The 17,864-nt window shown below is 41.5% G+C and overlaps 1 protein-coding gene across 1 annotated transcript in view; it reads right to left on the bottom strand.

The window, feature by feature from the left end:
• Positions 1 to 3,625: 3,625 nt before the first annotated feature.
• LOC134680459 (U2 snRNP-associated SURP motif-containing protein) overlaps positions 3,626 to 17,864 on the bottom strand; it is a 29,693-nt gene continuing 15,454 nt past the window's right edge. Inside the window, exons 9-26 of the mRNA XM_063539589.1 lie at positions 16,843 to 16,886; positions 15,964 to 16,184; positions 14,567 to 14,678; positions 13,834 to 14,076; positions 13,192 to 13,447; positions 13,077 to 13,160; positions 12,902 to 13,024; positions 12,727 to 12,849; positions 12,552 to 12,674; positions 12,377 to 12,499; positions 12,202 to 12,324; positions 11,852 to 12,142; positions 10,274 to 10,442; positions 8,107 to 8,305; positions 7,465 to 7,657; positions 6,793 to 6,881; positions 6,200 to 6,271; positions 3,626 to 4,974 (exon numbers count right to left, since the gene is read on the bottom strand). Coding sequence (XP_063395659.1) covers positions 4,818 to 4,974; positions 6,200 to 6,271; positions 6,793 to 6,881; positions 7,465 to 7,657; positions 8,107 to 8,305; positions 10,274 to 10,442; positions 11,852 to 12,142; positions 12,202 to 12,324; positions 12,377 to 12,499; positions 12,552 to 12,674; positions 12,727 to 12,849; positions 12,902 to 13,024; positions 13,077 to 13,160; positions 13,192 to 13,447; positions 13,834 to 14,076; positions 14,567 to 14,678; positions 15,964 to 16,184; positions 16,843 to 16,886 — 2,745 coding nt within the window. The 3' untranslated portion in view covers positions 3,626 to 4,817. The remainder of the gene's footprint in view (positions 4,975 to 6,199; positions 6,272 to 6,792; positions 6,882 to 7,464; positions 7,658 to 8,106; positions 8,306 to 10,273; positions 10,443 to 11,851; positions 12,143 to 12,201; positions 12,325 to 12,376; positions 12,500 to 12,551; positions 12,675 to 12,726; positions 12,850 to 12,901; positions 13,025 to 13,076; positions 13,161 to 13,191; positions 13,448 to 13,833; positions 14,077 to 14,566; positions 14,679 to 15,963; positions 16,185 to 16,842; positions 16,887 to 17,864) is intronic.

Below are 17,864 nucleotides of genomic sequence, written 5' to 3'. Positions count from 1 at the left end.
CATACAATAACTATAGGTATACGAATGGTAATGCAAATGTCTATTATAAGTAGTTATATAAGTATATACGAGTATGTATAGTGAATATAATCATTACACAATTATCAGCTATAGCAACAATGGCCTTCATAAAGATAATAAGTATTACTAAATCAAAATCCTTTTAACGGCCTTACTTAGAAATTAGGAAATATTAATTTTTAACAATATATTTTACGATTACCATGTTTTATCAGTATTGGAATTTTTTAGTGTTTTATTCCTATTACCAGTTATTATTTTATAATATTGTTTTCGTGTATCCACATTATATATTGTCAATGCCAACGCCTTTTTGCCAAAATAGACGCACAACAAAATCATGTAACGTTAGAATAAGTCATCACATATAAGCTTTACATGTAGATATAAGTAGGGCGGTATGCTTCAAGTACAGTCAGACGGTCTAGCATAAGTTGCGTTCTCGCGCGCGACTCCATATATCAAGCGCGACTTCACGTTTGGAATCGCGCGCGAGAACGCAACTTATGCTATAGTTCGTTTTTTAGCATTAGAAATAAGGTAAACAATCTTGATGTGTCTTTTAATTGAAAACACATTTTAAAAATAAGTTACGGCAAATATGTATCAATTATGAATCTAATATGATCATTTATATTATTTCGATTTCATAAGTAATAGTTTTTGATTTTTAAAAAGCGTTTTTCATTTAAAAGGCGAGTCAAGATAGCTTACCTTGCAAGTTCTTTCTAATGCTAAAAAAAACGAACTATAGGTGTCTACAAATAACGTTTTTCGAATGCAATACCTCGTTTTATTAGCATTAGAAATAAACTACACAGTTTTGACGTGTCTCTTTATTCAAAAACACTTCAGAAAAATAAGTCATATGCAAATATGTAATATGTAATTATAGCATATACAGTAAAACCTGGATAAGTGGGACCTCAAGGGGCAAGCAAATTTGTCTCACTTAAAGAGTATCTCAGGGTCTCAGTTAGCCAGGTATAAATAAATGTCTGTCTCATTTACAGAGGGTTCCATTAATAGAGGTGAGAATAGAGATTGTTTCAGTTATAGAAGTGGTTTTAGTAAGGTATTTTAGAAACATTATGTACATATGTATATTTACATTATTTTGGTTTCATAAGTAATATTTAAAATAAAATTTATTTAAAAGCCTTTTTGAATAAAAATACTTCAAGATCGTGTAGTCTATTCTAATGCAAAAAAAAAAGAATTATCATCTATTACTGTACTTGAAGCCATACCAGTTAGGCTCACTATAGACTCACTTCAATTAAGTACCCTGTGATTAACCGAGCAAATATTTTTGTACATTCCTGAGTTACGGGTAGGGAGACTAGGTAGCGTTCCACGTAGCGTTTGTGAGGGTAGCTGACACTAGTAAATCTAGTAATCGATTTTATGGGCTAGTTATATTGAGGTAATACTAGTGCAATAGAAATATAACACTTTTATACTCTCGCGTTTTTATTTCCAATTTATAACAGGACACGAAAGACCTGAGGCAACAATGAATTTAAACAGCTTTTGGCCTATGCGACCATTTGCCGGCTAAATTATAAACCGCTATTTTTTTTATTCTTCGCATGACAACAATTTTTCATATCAAATAATCTGTCAGTTTCGGAGTGTCATTTCTTAGTAGTTTTATTGCCAGATAAGGATTTTTAAAATTTGCCGCATGTTTGAGACATAAGCCGCTAGCAATAATGCAACTCCGTTTTATATGTAATAACGAATAGTTGAAAGTAGGTAAATGTTTCTGTGCACTAGTGTTATTATTACTACTATAATGGAGGTATGGCATGCTACGGTAGCCCTTGCTATTCGGACACACAGTAGCATGCTAGTACTACCTATAATAATTCTAGAGTCCCTAAATTATTTAGGTACTATGTCCAAATATTAACCTAGAAAAGACTAAGAAAGATATAATTTTATTTAAACTTATTGCGTTTGTGGTGATTAATTTTAAATCAATTTTAAAGTTTGTTTTAAAAATGAAATTATGTTTTTGTGTGTTTGCTGTGTTGTGTGTATTTTCAGTATTATTAAGTTAACTTGAAACTATGTCTTATTATTATAAACTAAAACGGGAGTTGATCGCGTCGCGTCGCCGTTGAAATTTCACAGGATATGTTAAATTTTATTTAATACGCGGTTAAGTCCCGTTTAGTTCATAAATTTCATAATATTGTGTATAAAAAAATATCTGTTTAGAGTTGATCAGAATTGAGAGATCGGTACATACGTTACATTTCAAATTTGTTAAGCGATAAGCTTTTAAAATAATATTTGTCGCGTTTTTAATTCATTTCAGTGTCAAAATAAAATGATAAATTTGTCTGTTTGTCAAAATTATAAGCAGACAGAGTTACACCAAGAAAAGTCTGCAGTGCAGGTGTCATTTTATACGTCAAACTTCCATGAAATTATGACGTACACTAACACTTGCACTGCATATGGTGTCAAAATCCCTGCAGACTTTTTCTGACTATATGTTTTAGTAGTAGTGTATTAAAAAGTATTAAAGTATATTTTGCCTTAACATCGACAGGGGTAGGAACTTCTGAAGATTATAATATACAGCTGCAATAAGTATACGTATTACGCTTTGGGTCGACACGTGGGTCAAATTTCTAGCGAAAACAACTGACTGAATGTAAACATTCTTATTTCGTGGCCGATGAAAACCTCACAATTATACACAAGGTTTTCTTTTTTCGAAATGCACAGTCGCCATCAGATATATCGGAGCGGCCAAGGCGTTCACAATATCTGAACACGCACTCTAACGCCCTGACAATAGAGGCGTGTTCAGATATTTGTGAGCGCCTTAGTCGCCCCGATATATCTGATGGCGACTATACAGAATGTGAGCGCTTCGGCGCTATGCAATTACCATTGTTGACCCATAATATAAAAATGCTGAGGCTATGATTACCGCTAGGAGCTTAATTGATGATATATCTATCAGTGTTACATTTGAAATATATAACGTATTGAAAAATAAATATATACATATATATCGCCTAGTAACTAGTCATGTAGTGACAAATGACGGGACCCCGTTTAAAATTAATGTTCCGTAAATACTTGTTATATATGGCCCTGTACTAGAAGTATATTTAATTTCAGTGACTATTTGGGGGTCAGAATTACTAGCACATGGGTTTAAGAAAATAAATATTCGTCGCTACGATGAATAACGTTGGGTTCTTTATAAAATTATTTTACAGTATCGCTTTAAAAATACTGTTTCAAAACCTTTACCCAACGTACCTAAGTATATATCTACCTTTAGTGAGCTCATTTGATATTTGTTTTGTTGCGATACCTAGTGTGCTAGTGCTTCAAGATATTTGCGTAATTTTAGAAAACAATCATGGTTTGCTCAGTTTTCATGGATCTTTTATTTTACTTTAAGCTCTCTACTTTAAACGAATTTTTACGAGTAAAATTGTTTAGCCTCAAAAATATTAGACAGTGTGATCGAATTGTATAAATCATTTAGAAATATTTTATTGATTTGTGATTAAATGATTTTTGTAAATTTTTTCGAATTATGTTTGTATTGGGTGAAATGAGTAAACTGCAATGAAATTAAAATGTTTATTTAAATAAAAATTTATTACAATCATAAATTGTAATTTCATTTGTGACATCTCACGGGTAAAGGTACCTTATGGCGGTTGGCGCTTACGCTATTATTAACGCCGCTCCAATATTATAGCGGTGCTATGCGTCGTAAGCGCCAGTCGCCATAAGGTACCTTTTGCTGTGGAACGTCACATAAATTACATAATTATAATACATTGTAATTTGTAAAGGTTAACCTTTACAAATTACAATGTAAGCACAAAAGTGGTTACAGTACCTTGACATATCGCACATAAATATCATTCACACACACATTCACATTCTTAAACTTAGTAGCGTGTAATTCATAAACGCCTATTAAGTCTAACAAGCCCTTGTAAGTGCCAGTTGCACCAAACCGCCCGTGACCGTCAAAACGTTCGTTAAATTTTATTGTATGGGAAGTTTCATAGTTCACTGCTGAGTGACGTTGATCAGCCTGTCAAATGTGGTTGGTGCAACTTGCCCTTAGTCGTTTGTCTTTATCGTAATTTCGACATTTGTGTTTGTTCAAAAGGGACAAAATTTAACAAAGGTTTGCTAAGTTTTATATAAAATAGACATTGGTGTTAAAACCAAGCAATGCAAAGTACGCTACGGTATAGTAAAATTCACGGCTTTGAATCAAAAATGCAAAGATATTGGTGGCATTTGATATAGGTGGAAACATAAATCACTTACACGATTTGTTACTTTAATTCATCTTAATTCTATTTACAAACACAGTGCGTTCTTAGGTCGTAAACTCAATAACAGCTCAGAGCCTATCATTATCAATAGTACAACTTTTACAATGTACATACATACTTAATTGTATACTACTTTGGTAGACTTACATTTAGCACTGTCAACCAAAATAAAAAAGAGTACTACTATGTACGAGTAGTTGTATAGAGTTACCGCATCTTTGAGATGTTTTCAAAGTAGTCAAGTAATTTTACTAGACACCCCGTGGTCGTGGTGGCTAAGACAGTCGTTTGGCGCCGCCGCCAATCGAAAAGCAGAACTATCGGGATGACACATCGAACCGAAAGTCACGTGGTTATTTCGATACATCTAAATTATGATTGGCAATTTTCTAAAACCCATTGTCAGTCAGTTGGCTAGGCCCCTTGATTTCTGTCACCGTGCTAGCCTAGTATGGTAACCGTCTAGTATTTGTATTTGGAGTGTTTGGCGTGTTTCCTATGGTGGTGCGCGGGCGGCGTGGCGGGGGAGCGGCGCCGCCGATGTTCGCGCTCTCGCTCTCGCTCGCGCCGCTCGCCCGAGCGCTCGCGGTCTCGCGAGCGGGAACGGGACTTGCGCTCACTGGAACAAATGTTGCATATATAGAATTTGTACCGGAAGGCGGCAATAGTAGTTTGTGTTACAAGGGATCAAAATGATATATTTCCGTTAAGGGCGTACATTGAATCCTGAATGAAGCGCTAAAGTAGAATCCTGAGCGTAATGAGGGATTCAAGTGTTAACGCCCAAGACGAAATAATTTTGATACCGTGTGACACATATACTGCTTTTCACATCAACTATGAGGAAAATAAAAAAAATCTTAATGTTGACACAATGTGATGCTTAAACAGATTATTTAAGCTAAAAAAATAATGTACAATAAAAATTCAAAATAGTGTGCTTGAACAGAAAAGTGCCGCTTTGATCCCTCCTAGCAGGGAAGAAAAAGCTCTTTTCCGAATAGGTGGCGTGAAAAATGTTTTTTTTTCATGAAATAAAACTATTGAAACGGATTATATCGCGTTTATTTAATTCATACTACAACCCGATGTTTCACCCGTTATTCTTGGTGGTCACCCGTTGACCACACGAACGCTGTAAAGGGTTCGAAACGTCGGGATGTAGTATAACTTCAATCTGTCAGTTAACGCGATATAATCCGTTTCAATAGTTTTATTTCATGAGTAACTAATCGAGGTAACCGAAGACAATATTATGAAATTTATTATTCATAACATACATTTATAGGTGAAGACATGGGGTTATTTTACAATTGGTATATTTTAATACGTAATTAATTACATATTGTGAAAGGTGCTATAAATGAATGAGCTCGATGCTGCCAGAGTTGGTCATGATTAACCATTTATTTTTAGATTGGCTCATAATGCATAAAAAAATTGGAGTCATTAGTGCAATATTTTCTGGCAGTTTTTCCCTTAAGAATACAGTGGGAGCAAATGAGATAATCACACAATAAGATTTAACACATCGGCCCATCATATCATCGTCGGAGATTCAGTCACGTGATCGTCTTAAGAATAACAGGAGGCTCCCTAATATGATAGTAATAAGAATGAGAAACAATATTTGTTAAATACTGAAAGACACCTTTTTTGTTGTTATTATACTGACCCATAACCATAACCTAGAACATAACATATTTATTATGACAATGAAACATGTGTGACGTTGACCTTTTTCTGTGAAAGATTACATATGCCTATGCCTGATTAGGCATAAGAATATTATTTTATGTAGAAAGTGGGATAAAAATTTTGTTGGTTACAAATAAACAACATACCTGTGGCGCGATCTCTTCACAGGTGGCGAGAGGGATGCATCGCGAGATTTCTTTGACTTTTTCGACGAAGTCCTGTAAAACGTCATATTGCGAATATTAAGACAAAACACCAATTGACCCAAACAACCAAAGATGAACTTATAGTCTTATAGTTCGTATTTTTTAGCATTATAAAGAACTTGAAAGAAGGTAAGCGATCTTGACATGTCTTTTAATTGAAAAACGCTTTTTAAAAATCAGTAACTATTACTTGAGTCGCTTAACTTCAAACTCGGGTAAATCCATCCGTCAGTTTATGCGATTTTGGCATTAGGAAAAGGTAATAGGGTAGATATTTGCTGAGAGGGTCGAATGGATTTACCCGAGTTTGAAGCTAAGCGACACACTTATGAAAGCAGAAGAATATAAATGATCGTATTAGATTCATAATTGTTATAATACATAATTACCGTAACTTATTTTTAAAATGTGTTTTTCAATTAAAAGACACATCAAGATTGTTTACCTTATATCTAATGCTAAAAAAACGAACTATAATGATAATTAATGAAATAATTCAGGTTTTATACCAATTTGTGAAAGAAACAACTTACGAGTATGTATCGTCTTCGGGAGAGAGCCGCCGTCTCGGCGAGGGCAACTCTAATGATTCTTCTACTGCCTCTTTCGCTTCCCGGGACGCCTAAAATTATAGGATGTTGTAAAACATTTCAATATATGAGTATTACAAGTAACGTACACAGAGCTAGGACCATGCTGTTCCTGAATCATCCTATATTTTGTACAAGAATTCGGTGATTGTAAGCTAGAAGCCATTCTTCGTATTATGCAAACGCGCGCCTTATGTGCCATTACGGCGTACTATTTTGGGGCTCGACAACAATGGTATAAAACGGTTAAGCTTAGGTTAGAAAGATTTATAATGTCATAAACTCAGTTTATGACATTATAATCATAAAGCATTATATATTTATCAGTTAATGAGATTCCGTAATAGGAAAGATTAAAATTTATTCTAACGAACAGTAAACATCCCGGGTGGACGTCGTGTTGCTTATTTAAATAATACATACCTATTAAATGACGTGTTTCATAAACAGAGTCCAATTACAGATAACTAGAATTTAATTTGCATTCTAAACTTATATGTATATGCATTACAACGTTTCAAAGTGTACCGTACCGCCACTAAAATCGATGGCTAACGATAGAATAGCCCTTAGAATAGGCCATAATATAAAAATCGTTAGAATAACTAGGCCAACCTTCTTGATGAGCTTCCGGCGGTAGTGCTGCAATTGCTGCTGCGGGGTCAATCCGGGGCGGCGCGCACGGTGCCCGGCCTCAAGCTCGTCGGCATACTTCAGGACTTTCACCTCGATGTCGCGCAGTACTGACCGCTTTAGCGAAAGTTCTTCAGACATCGATGTGTTGGCAGTGGTACTGGTGGTCGTAGGGCTATAATCATTAAAATATCATTCAAGCTGAGGACTAAAAGACGGGAACTCGACCTGCCTTTCCAGAGTTGCCAAGCTCACCGGCGCGTTTAGTAGACTTTGACCATAAATTCGTGTTAAATATCAGGCTAAAATATTGAGAAACCATGCCTAAACTATTTGATAATCAAGAAAAAGCTAATTTTCAAGTAAGGTCTTTTATACTCTTAAATAATCGCGTTCTCGGGTAGGCTAAATAGGTGCAGAACTTATAAGCGTTAGTGCTATAACATATCGTTACATTTGATTTTGAAAATGATCTCTAATTGACCAACATACTCGTACAAGAAGTTTCACGTTCAAGCTAGTAATGACTCCATATTTTCAAAATGTTCCGAATCAACAATAGATTATATTTTCTTATGAATTTCTTCGAGAAAAGTTCATTTTGAAAGAAAAAAAAAACAAAACAGTTTGTATAAAAAATCCTTCACTACGTACGTGTCGAGTTGTGGCGTGGGAGTGATGGAGGGTGGCGGCGGGGGCTGCGCGGGCTCGGGCCACGAGTCCGTGGGCTCCACGCTCTCCCACTTGGAGGGGATGAAGCCCCCCACTGGCCGGGACTTCTCCACCTCGAGGGGTATCCCGTCGATGTCTTCCTCTTCTTCCACTGTGCGACAGTAAGAAAGGAATAAGTTGTATTCGAGATGCATCGAATACTACCCTAATGTTTGTCATGAATAGATGTTATCGTAGACAACTAATACATACTTATATAGATAGACAACTATTGGTGTGGCAACGCCTAATTAGGCAAATCTACAGTTCTACACTACACTGTTTATACAATTTTCTGTAAAAACCCGAACAATGTTAATACATAGTGTGTATAGATAATATAATATCTGATGAAAATGTAAAGTCAGTTCTTTTTTGTTAAAAGTTAGGAAGATGTGTTTCCACAGACCAACCCCTATAGACATAGCTTATAGGACGACTCGCGGCCTCCACTCATCGGAGCAATAGCGCTTATAAAATATTGCACGCGCGCCGCTCCGATCAGTTGCGTCCAAATTCACGACCTGTTAACAGCGTGCGTTTGTTTACGAAAATAAATCGCAACTTATTTAACTCATTGGGAAATCATGGGATTTTGCAGTGTAAAATGGTGTGGCAAGTCATCTAAGACTTCCAGTTATAAAACAGATGGAATAACATTCCGCAATTAAGTCAAATTCACTATTTTGTTGAAAATTGTTTCTTGTCCGCGGGGTTCATTTTATACTGGTCAATATGGTTGTACTGAGCGGCAGTGAAGTAGCCCGTCCTTTTCCGTCAACTTGAAAATGCAATGTGCTATCCCTTTCACGTCAACAACTAGTGATGTGACGGTGATGGTTTTGTCAATTGCGGTAACTTCGTGCTTTCGCTCGTACCATATTGTACCATTTTAAGAAATGTAAAAGATAATTGTGATTCTCTTTTATTTTTAACTGAGAATAAATAAAATTGATCTGTAGAATCTACAGTTTTAATTAGGTACTTGGTAGTTTACCTTAGTAGATATATGTAGTATGTTAGTTTAGTTTTTAGTTAGTATATAGTACCATTATTGAGGTAGCATCAAAATAAGAAAATAATCATATTTTAGCAGGTTTTCAGAGCAACGCCCATGTGACATGACATGTGACACAACTAGGAGTTGCAAGCGCCATTAGTTAGTAGTATAGTTTGGGGTCATCCATTAATTACGTCACACGTTTAGGGGGGGAGGGGGTCAAGAAAATGTGACATGTTGTGACATGGGGGAGGGGCGAGTCACAAACATTGTCACTTTAACCTCAACACTATTCATCAGAAACCGAAAATTAATTTATATTTATTTATTCGTCGCAACGTCAAATGAGGTTTTGGAAGGTAATTTAGGTAATTTTCGTTCCTAAATGATTTTGTGTTATAAAATTACTAATATTTCTTTTACCAAAAATATTTTATTATACAAAAAATAATTCCGAGTTGGTGTTGCCGATTTCGTTGAAAATAATATTGCCTAAAATGTGACGTCACACCAGGTGGGGAGGGATTTGCAAAATGTGACCAAGTGTGACAAGGAGGGGGAGGGGTCAAAAAACCTAGAAATTCGTGTGACGTAATTAATGGATAATCGCTTTCCATAGGCTGCGTTTGCCACCAAAGTGTATTTTTGAAATTTATGATTGATTTATGAATAATAAATGAATGATGTAATTTTTTTTAAGAATCCAGGTCAGCAGTTAGGTCACGAGATGGACCTGATACCTGATGATGAACTTTGAAGAAGTGCAAGGGAACTCTTTTTATATTGTATTATATTGTATGAATATTCTGAAGTAATAAATCTGTGGACTTTATTGATAACAATTATTTTACCACAATAGATTACGGTACCATTGGTACCAGTACCACTGCAAGTAATGAACATGTCCCATCCCTACGCTTACACGTGTCAGCGCGCCATGTTTGGAACGACCAATCGCAACGCCGGGAGCACCCCTCCCGCGCCTCACAGTTTGGTGATTTGCGTCGCGAACAAAATGGCCAATATTAGGTTTCTAGAGGCGGTGTTCTGTGTGTCTTTCAGTAGACAGTCGTATGTTACCCGGCACGCCGTCGATGTCGTTGACCGGCGGCTGGCGGCCGGCGGCGAGGCGGCGCAGCGCGGCGCCGTCGAGCGGCCCGGCGCCGCCGCCCGCCCACGAGCCGCCGGATGCGGGCGACGACCCGCCCGACCCCGGGTCTGACACGCCGTCTATGTTCTCCAGTTCCGCCTGTACAATACCATGTGTTTAGAATAAGGGTCGGTTGCACCAAACTGTTCGTATCGTTAAAGAGTTTGCTATTTTTTTTATGTATGGAAAGTTTCATAGTAAAGCGCGGGGACGTTGATCATTCTGTCAAATGTGGTTGGTGCATAGACTAGGAATCCTCTAGACGGAGTTTAGAGCAATTATTTCATGCAACCGATGCTGCCAAAAATGCGGGGGTGCGCGGGACGAGGTGATCGAAGTCCCGTGCCGTGATTGGTCCGTTCAAACGACGAACGAGTTCACGGACGTCACACAAAGACACTTTCGACTCGAACATGGAGTAAAGTTACCGTATGCGTGGCAGCGGGGGTAGCGCGACTATGCTCAGTCTGGAGGATGTTTTGTCTGTGGGTTGGTGCAATTGGCCCTATATCTATACGTTAACATTACGTGGGCCATACTGAAAGTTTCTGGATTCTGATATATGAGACGACTTATTTTTTCTAAGTGGCCAGTTCCAGGAAATTTCAGTATGCCCTAAGTATTAGTAAATGCCGTACCTAACTGGTCACACACAAAATGACACAAGAAGAGGGTCAAAAATGGCCTTTTATCATACAGGTTTTAAGAATTATAAAGGTCTAATGTAGACACGTGAGATAGACTATTAACAAGAAAAATAAACTTTAAAGTCAATTTATTTAATAATACTAACGAAAAAGATAGATAACTCTATTAAAAAATTAGTAAACAATTAGAATATTTCGCATTTTATATCTTATTTAAATTTAAATATGTTGACATGTCGACTAAGTTTATCAGTTTGAGTAAAAATACTAAAAATCACTAAGACACATACTGAATTACAAATATATTTTTTTTACCACATCGATGGCAAACAAGCGGCTTCCCTGATGATAAGCCGTTTCTCTAGCCTATGGACGCCTGCAACTCCAGAAGTGTTACATATGCGCGTTGCCGACCTTTTAAAAACCTGTACACTACTTTTTTGAAGAACCCATACTGACCCTATAGATTAAACAAAGCAAAAGTATGTTTTTTTTTGTCTTTTGTCTGTTACCTTCCGTGATTATATCTCACTTGATGGTCTCATCGGAAGGTCAGCGCTGGAAGTCACCAGTGTGAGAACGCATCCATAATGAACGCAACCTAATATGCGCTCTCTATCGCACCGCGTTGTCTCGCTCTTCGTTCGTGGATAGGTATGGAAATGAATGGCCGACTGGATGTAAAAACTAATATAAATAATAAAGTGCTTGTTAATTAATCTGAGTATCTTTTCTCAAATATCACAGCCAGTAATATGCTAAGATGGGGCCATTTCGAGACACTTTAATTTCACTATCTTCTTTCTAATGTATGTCTATTATCTGTGTGCTTACGAATAAAAACTATTCTATTCTGTATACCTTGTCGGTGTCGGTCCGTCCGCGGAAGGCGTCGCTGGCCGCCAGCAGCAGGTCGGCGGGGTACACGGCCCAGTCGGCCCAGGCCTGCAGTATGCGAGTGACGCGTGCTCGGAACCCGTCCTGCTGCAGCCGCGAGCTCATGCGCAGCCACGCCACGTGGCAGTGTGTGACGTACCTTGTCCGTGTCGGTCCGTCCGCGGAAGGCGTCGCTGGCCGCCAGCAGCAGGTCGGCGGGGTACACGGCCCAGTCGGCCCAGGCCTGCAGTATGCGAGTGACGCGTGCTCGGAACCCTTCCTGCTGCAGCCGCGAGCTCATGCGCAGCCACGCCACGTGACAGTGTGTGACGTACCTTGTCCGTGTCGGTCCGTCCGCGGAAGGCGTCGCTGGCCGCCAGCAACAGGTCGGCGGGGTACACGGCCCAGTCGGCCCAGGCCTGCAGTATGCGGGTGACGCGCGCTCGGAACCCTTCCTGCTGTAGCCGGGAACTCATGCGCAGCCACGCCACGTGGCAGTGTGTAACGTACCTTGTCCGTGTCGGTCCGTCCGCGGAAGGCGTCGCTGGCCGCCAGCAGCAGGTCGGCGGGGTACACGGCCCAGTCGGCCCAGGCCTGCAGTATGCGAGTGACGCGTGCTCGGAACCCTTCCTGCTGCAGCCGCGAGCTCATGCGCAGCCACGCCACGTGGCAGTGTGTGACGTACCTTGTCCGTGTCGGTCCGTCCGCGGAAGGCGTCGCTGGCCGCCAGCAACAGGTCGGCGGGGTACACGGCCCAGTCGGCCCAGGCCTGCAGTATGCGGGTGACGCGCGCTCGGAACCCTTCCTGCTGTAGCCGGGAACTCATGCGCAGCCACGCCACGTGGCAGTGTGTAACGTACCTTGTCCGTGTCGGTCCGTCCGCGGAAGGCGTCGCTGGCCGCCAGCAGCAGGTCGGCGGGGTACACGGCCCAGTCGGCCCAGGCCTGCAGTATGCGAGTGACGCGTGCTCGGAACCCTTCCTGCTGCAGCCGCGAGCTCATGCGCAGCCACGCCACGTGGCAGTGTGTGACGTACCTTGTCCGTGTCGGTCCGTCCGCGGAAGGCGTCGCTGGCCGCCAGCAACAGGTCGGCGGGGTACACGGCCCAGTCGGCCCAGGCCTGCAGTATGCGGGTGACGCGCGCTCGGAACCCTTCCTGCTGTAGCCGGGAACTCATGCGCAGCCACGCCACGTGGCAGTGTGTAACGTACCTTGTCCGTGTCGGTCCGTCCGCGGAAGGCGTCGCTGGCCGCCAGCAGCAGGTCGGCGGGGTACACGGCCCAGTCGGCCCAGGCCTGCAGTATGCGAGTGACGCGTGCTCGGAACCCGTCCTGCTGCAGCCGCGAGCTCATGCGCAGCCACGCCACGTGGCAGTGTGTGACGTACCTTGTCCGTGTCGGTCCGTCCGCGGAAGGCGTCGCTGGCCGCCAGCAGCAGGTCGGCGGGGTACACGGCCCAGTCGGCCCAGGCCTGCAGTATGCGGGTGACGCGTGCTCGGAACCCTTCCTGCTGCAGCCGCGAGCTCATGCGCAGCCACGCCACGTGGCAGTCGCGCATTATGTCGAGCAGGCGGGATTGGATGCTGTCAATAAATAGAATCTTTAGCTTCTTTCTTAGAACCCTTATAGGACCATGCGTCTGTCTGTCCGACCATTCCCCCCCCCCCCCCTTCATCTCCGAAACTACTGGATGTAAAATTTTGAAAAAAATACACAAAATAGTTCCTTACCTATAGATAGATGAACCTATTAGAAATGTGCAGTCAAGCGTGAGTCGGACTTAATTACTTAGATTTTGACCCGACCCCTACGGGTTTTTTTAAAGACATTTCACTCACGTTTCACATAAAAAATACATTGTTTAAAATTGTGTCATGTACGGAGCCCTTGGAACGCGAGTCCGACTCGCACTTGGCCGGTTTTTTACAAGCAGACGAATCACCGAATTTTTATACAACAATGAACTTACGCGCTCCTAAACGCGCTGGCATTAGTCAGCTTGGCCTGAGCGTTGTGCAGTATATCCGACAGCAGGTACAGCCTGGCCACCCGCTTGTGCGGCGCGGTGGTCTCGCCGGCGAGCGACTCGGCGAGGCATTGCGTGACCTCGCCGGCCGCCTCGGCGTGCTCGAGGCACCACGCCATTGCCTCGCCGATGGCCGTGCGGTTCGGGGTGAGCCCACGTATTAGTTCTTCGAGGCGATCACGTTGGCTGTATGGACAATTCAATTTATTTAGGTTTTTATGAAAAGACAACAGACATTCCCAAACAGATCCCTCGGCTGTATCCAAACCAGGGATGTTGCGAATATCGGCATCCGCATCGATGCGGAACTTAATGTGGATGTCGAACAAGTCGGTACAGGAACGTCTTAGCGGCGGTGTAAGTACTAGATAATTTCATCATTAACTATAACGAAATCGTCTAGATCCAGCAAAGTCAGCCAAAAGTGACTATTTATTAAACACAACGCATCTATATTCTTGCTCAAATACTAAACGTTTAGTTTTTTTTAAACAAAAATTACTAAAATGTAATATGATGTTTTTTAAGTACCTAATCATGACGGCGGATGTAAAAAAATCTGCATCCGAAACATCCCTGAATTCCAAACCTACAATTTTACATTCGTACCCTCTTTAATCAGCCTTTTGTACTATTATTATGGGCTATAAAATGGAAGATAAACAAATATCCTCACTTGTTGGAGAGCGTGCCTCTAATATTCTCCTTGGACTCGTCCTCGTCGACCAACTCGTCCGGCATACCCGCGGTATACAGGTTCATGACCGGGGGACGCCATACTGAACCACCTGTACGAAAATGTTACAAAATTAAGAAGAACAAATCAAGATAACCATAAACTTAGAACTAATTTAAAATCAAGAGTGGACAGGCACCTTCTGGGCGAGCTCGCTCTATAGTAGGCCTCTGTGGCCATGAGTAAGCCCATTTATATTATAAAAAAAATAAAACCGGGCACGTGCGAGTCAGACTCGCGCACGTAGGGTTCCGTACCATAATGCAAAAAAAGTAAAACAAAAACGGTCACCCATCCAAGTACTGACCCCTCCCGACGTTGCTTAACTTCGGTAAAAAAACACGTTTGTTGTATGGGAGCCCCACTTAAATCTTTATTTTATTCTGTATTTGTTGTTATAGCGGCAACAGAAATACATCATCTGTGAAAATTTCAACTGTCTAGCTATCACGGTTCGTGAGATACAGCCTGGTGACAGACAGACGGACGGACGGACGGACAGCAGTCTTAGTAATAGGGTCCCGTTTTACCCTTTGTGTGGTTTCGGAAGTAAGATGCTAATTTTGGTTAATGGGAGAGGGGGAAGCGCTGGTGGCCTAGCGGTAAGAGCGTGCGACTTTCAATCCGGAGGTCGCGGGTTCAAACCCCGGCTCGTACCAATGAGTTTTTCGGAACTTATGTACGAAATATCATTTGATATTTGCCAGTCGCTTTTCGGTGAAGGAAAACATCGTGAGGAAACCGGACTAATCCCAATAAGGCCTAGTTTCCCCTCTGGGTTGGAAGGTCAGATGGCAGTCGCTTTCGTAAAAACTAGTGCCTACGTCAAATCATGGGATTAGTTGTCAAGCGGACCCCAGGCTCTCATGAGCCGTGGCAAAATGCCGGGATAACGCCAGGAAGAAGGGAGAAGGGGAGAGAGGGGGAAGGGAAAGGCTGATATGGAGTGAGGGTTAGAGGGAGGTTGATATGGACAGACGGAGGGTTAGAGATGGTCAAATGGAGAAACGGAGGGTCAGAGGAAAGGTGATATTACTGATATTGATGTAAAGGGAAAGACGACTAGAAGTAGGGTGAAATTGAGGGAGGTAGGGTGATATTGAGATAAGGAGGGTTATTAGCGGAAGGGTGATATAGAGAGCGAAGGGTTAGAAGGAGGGTGATATGAAAGGAGGAAGAGTTGGTGAACGGGTGACATCGAGGGTGATATGGAGGGAGGGAAGGAGTATGAAGGAGGGAAGGGTTAGGAAGAAATAAGGCGAAGGAGAGAGGAAGAGGCGGGAGTGTGAAAGGAAAGCGGGAGCGAGAGAGGAAGATGGAGAGGGAGAGCACTATACCTTTGAACATGCGGAAGTCGTTGTTGGCCCACTGTTTAGGTGAATCGCCCTGCAGCATGGAGAACAGCTTCCAGCGGTAGTACACGTGGGCGGGGGACTGGTTCTCGAACAGGAACCGGAAGAAGGGGTTGTTCATCTCCTTGTTCATGATGATGGCCTCGAACATCGGGCCCTCGCGGATCACGAACTCCACCATGCGGTGGATCAGCATTAGGATGTTTCTGCGGAGGAATTATTCATTAATATTTTGGAGACCAATACTCATTTTGGGTCATAGCGCCAACCATGTATCTTATCTTATTGTTTTCAGGGGGCCCTTGCGGTAACACGTCGACCCAAAGGGATCTTTTGTGCAATTACCCCCTAGAAAAGATCCGTCAACTACTCAAGAGCTTTTCCCACCATATCCATCTGTCGGATGATGGAGCTCATGGGTAACGTTTTAAAGTCCTTTGGTTCCAGGTATCCGGTTCCAAAGTCCTCCATTCTTTGTCTGGCGAGGGCGTGACATTCACAAATTAGGTGTTTTACTGTCTCTTCCTCTTCGCCACACATACGACAATAGGTGTTGACAGAGTGTCCCACCTTGGCCAGAATTCCTTTGACCCCGTAATGGCCAGTAAACACCCCCGTTATGATTTGGAGTTGCCTTTTGCTAAGTTTCCAAAGCTTTTTGCTCCAGCCGGAGTCTACTCCTTGCATAAAGAGCTTTGCGTGCCTTACGCCCGTCAGACTGTCCCATTCTTCCTGATGTTTGGCCATGCTATGGTCTTTAATAGCAAGATTAACTAAGTAAGTAAGTATTATTTTCACAACACCAAGGTTTACTTGATACTTACTTCAAAAAACTTTAAACAAAGTACAAGCCACAAGCCTCACCTCTCAGTTGGAATCACTACTTTGACTATCGACTGTGAAAGTATCTGAAAAAGAAATATTTCATGTTAGTATAGTTATAGTTATAGCAAAAGCTGAATTATGGCTGAAGGATGTCTATTGTACCAAACAAAAAAGCTATTGCAGCGGGTGCAGAACGCATGTGCACGTTTTTGTTTTAATATCCCACCTCGAACCCATGTAACTCCTTATTTAAATAATAGTGGGTTAATGAATATGGAATCGCGGCGGTCGCTGCATTTTGCTTGCATGCTCTTTGGCATTATAAAATCCATGACGCCCCCCTACCTCTATGAAAAGTTAACTTTTTCACAACGCCATATTAGGGGAGCCATACGTCTTCTTTGCCCTAGACATTGCACCGCAGCATTTCGTGGCAGTTTTAAATACTCTGCCACGAAGTGCTGGAACAATATACTCCACCTATAAGGAACTCGCCATCAATTGGTTCATTTAAATGTAAATTCAAAAAACACATTTTAATCTTACAAAAAATATAATTATTGGGTATATATACTCCTATTACTCCTGTGACATCCCTACTAGAACGAACGCCTGCTAAATAATTTATTTCACCTTGTATGCCAGATAAACCCAATTAATGACTGTTTAGGTACCGTAGGTTATTATTTTAGTTTTACTTTAGTTTTTAATTGAATATACAAATTTTACCTTCCAATAAAATTATTATTATGTTTCCTATCCACATCGGATATCTTCATTGAGAGAGTAACGCGATCGTTGACCAATGATGTCGCTAGCGTCTATGTAGTCGCTCCGCCCCACGCCGTGACGTAGTTCCGCTTCCACTTCCTGCGAACCGTTGCTCGCTCCCCGCTACTCGCCACCGCCATGTCATTGTTGAGGAGAAGTACCGTCGGCATAAAAGTAGCCTAGTAGCCTGCCAGGAAGGCATTACTCAGATATCCGATGTGGATAGGAAACATAATAATAATTTTATTGGAAGGTAAAATTTGTATATTATGTGTTCCGTACTCCACATC

The sequence above is a fragment of the Cydia fagiglandana genome, chromosome 3, assembly GCF_963556715.1.
Source record: "Cydia fagiglandana chromosome 3, ilCydFagi1.1, whole genome shotgun sequence".
Lineage (NCBI taxonomy): Eukaryota > Metazoa > Arthropoda > Insecta > Lepidoptera > Tortricidae > Cydia > Cydia fagiglandana.
Note: the sequence above shows the minus strand (reverse complement) of the source record. Positions and strands in the feature narration are given on the sequence as shown.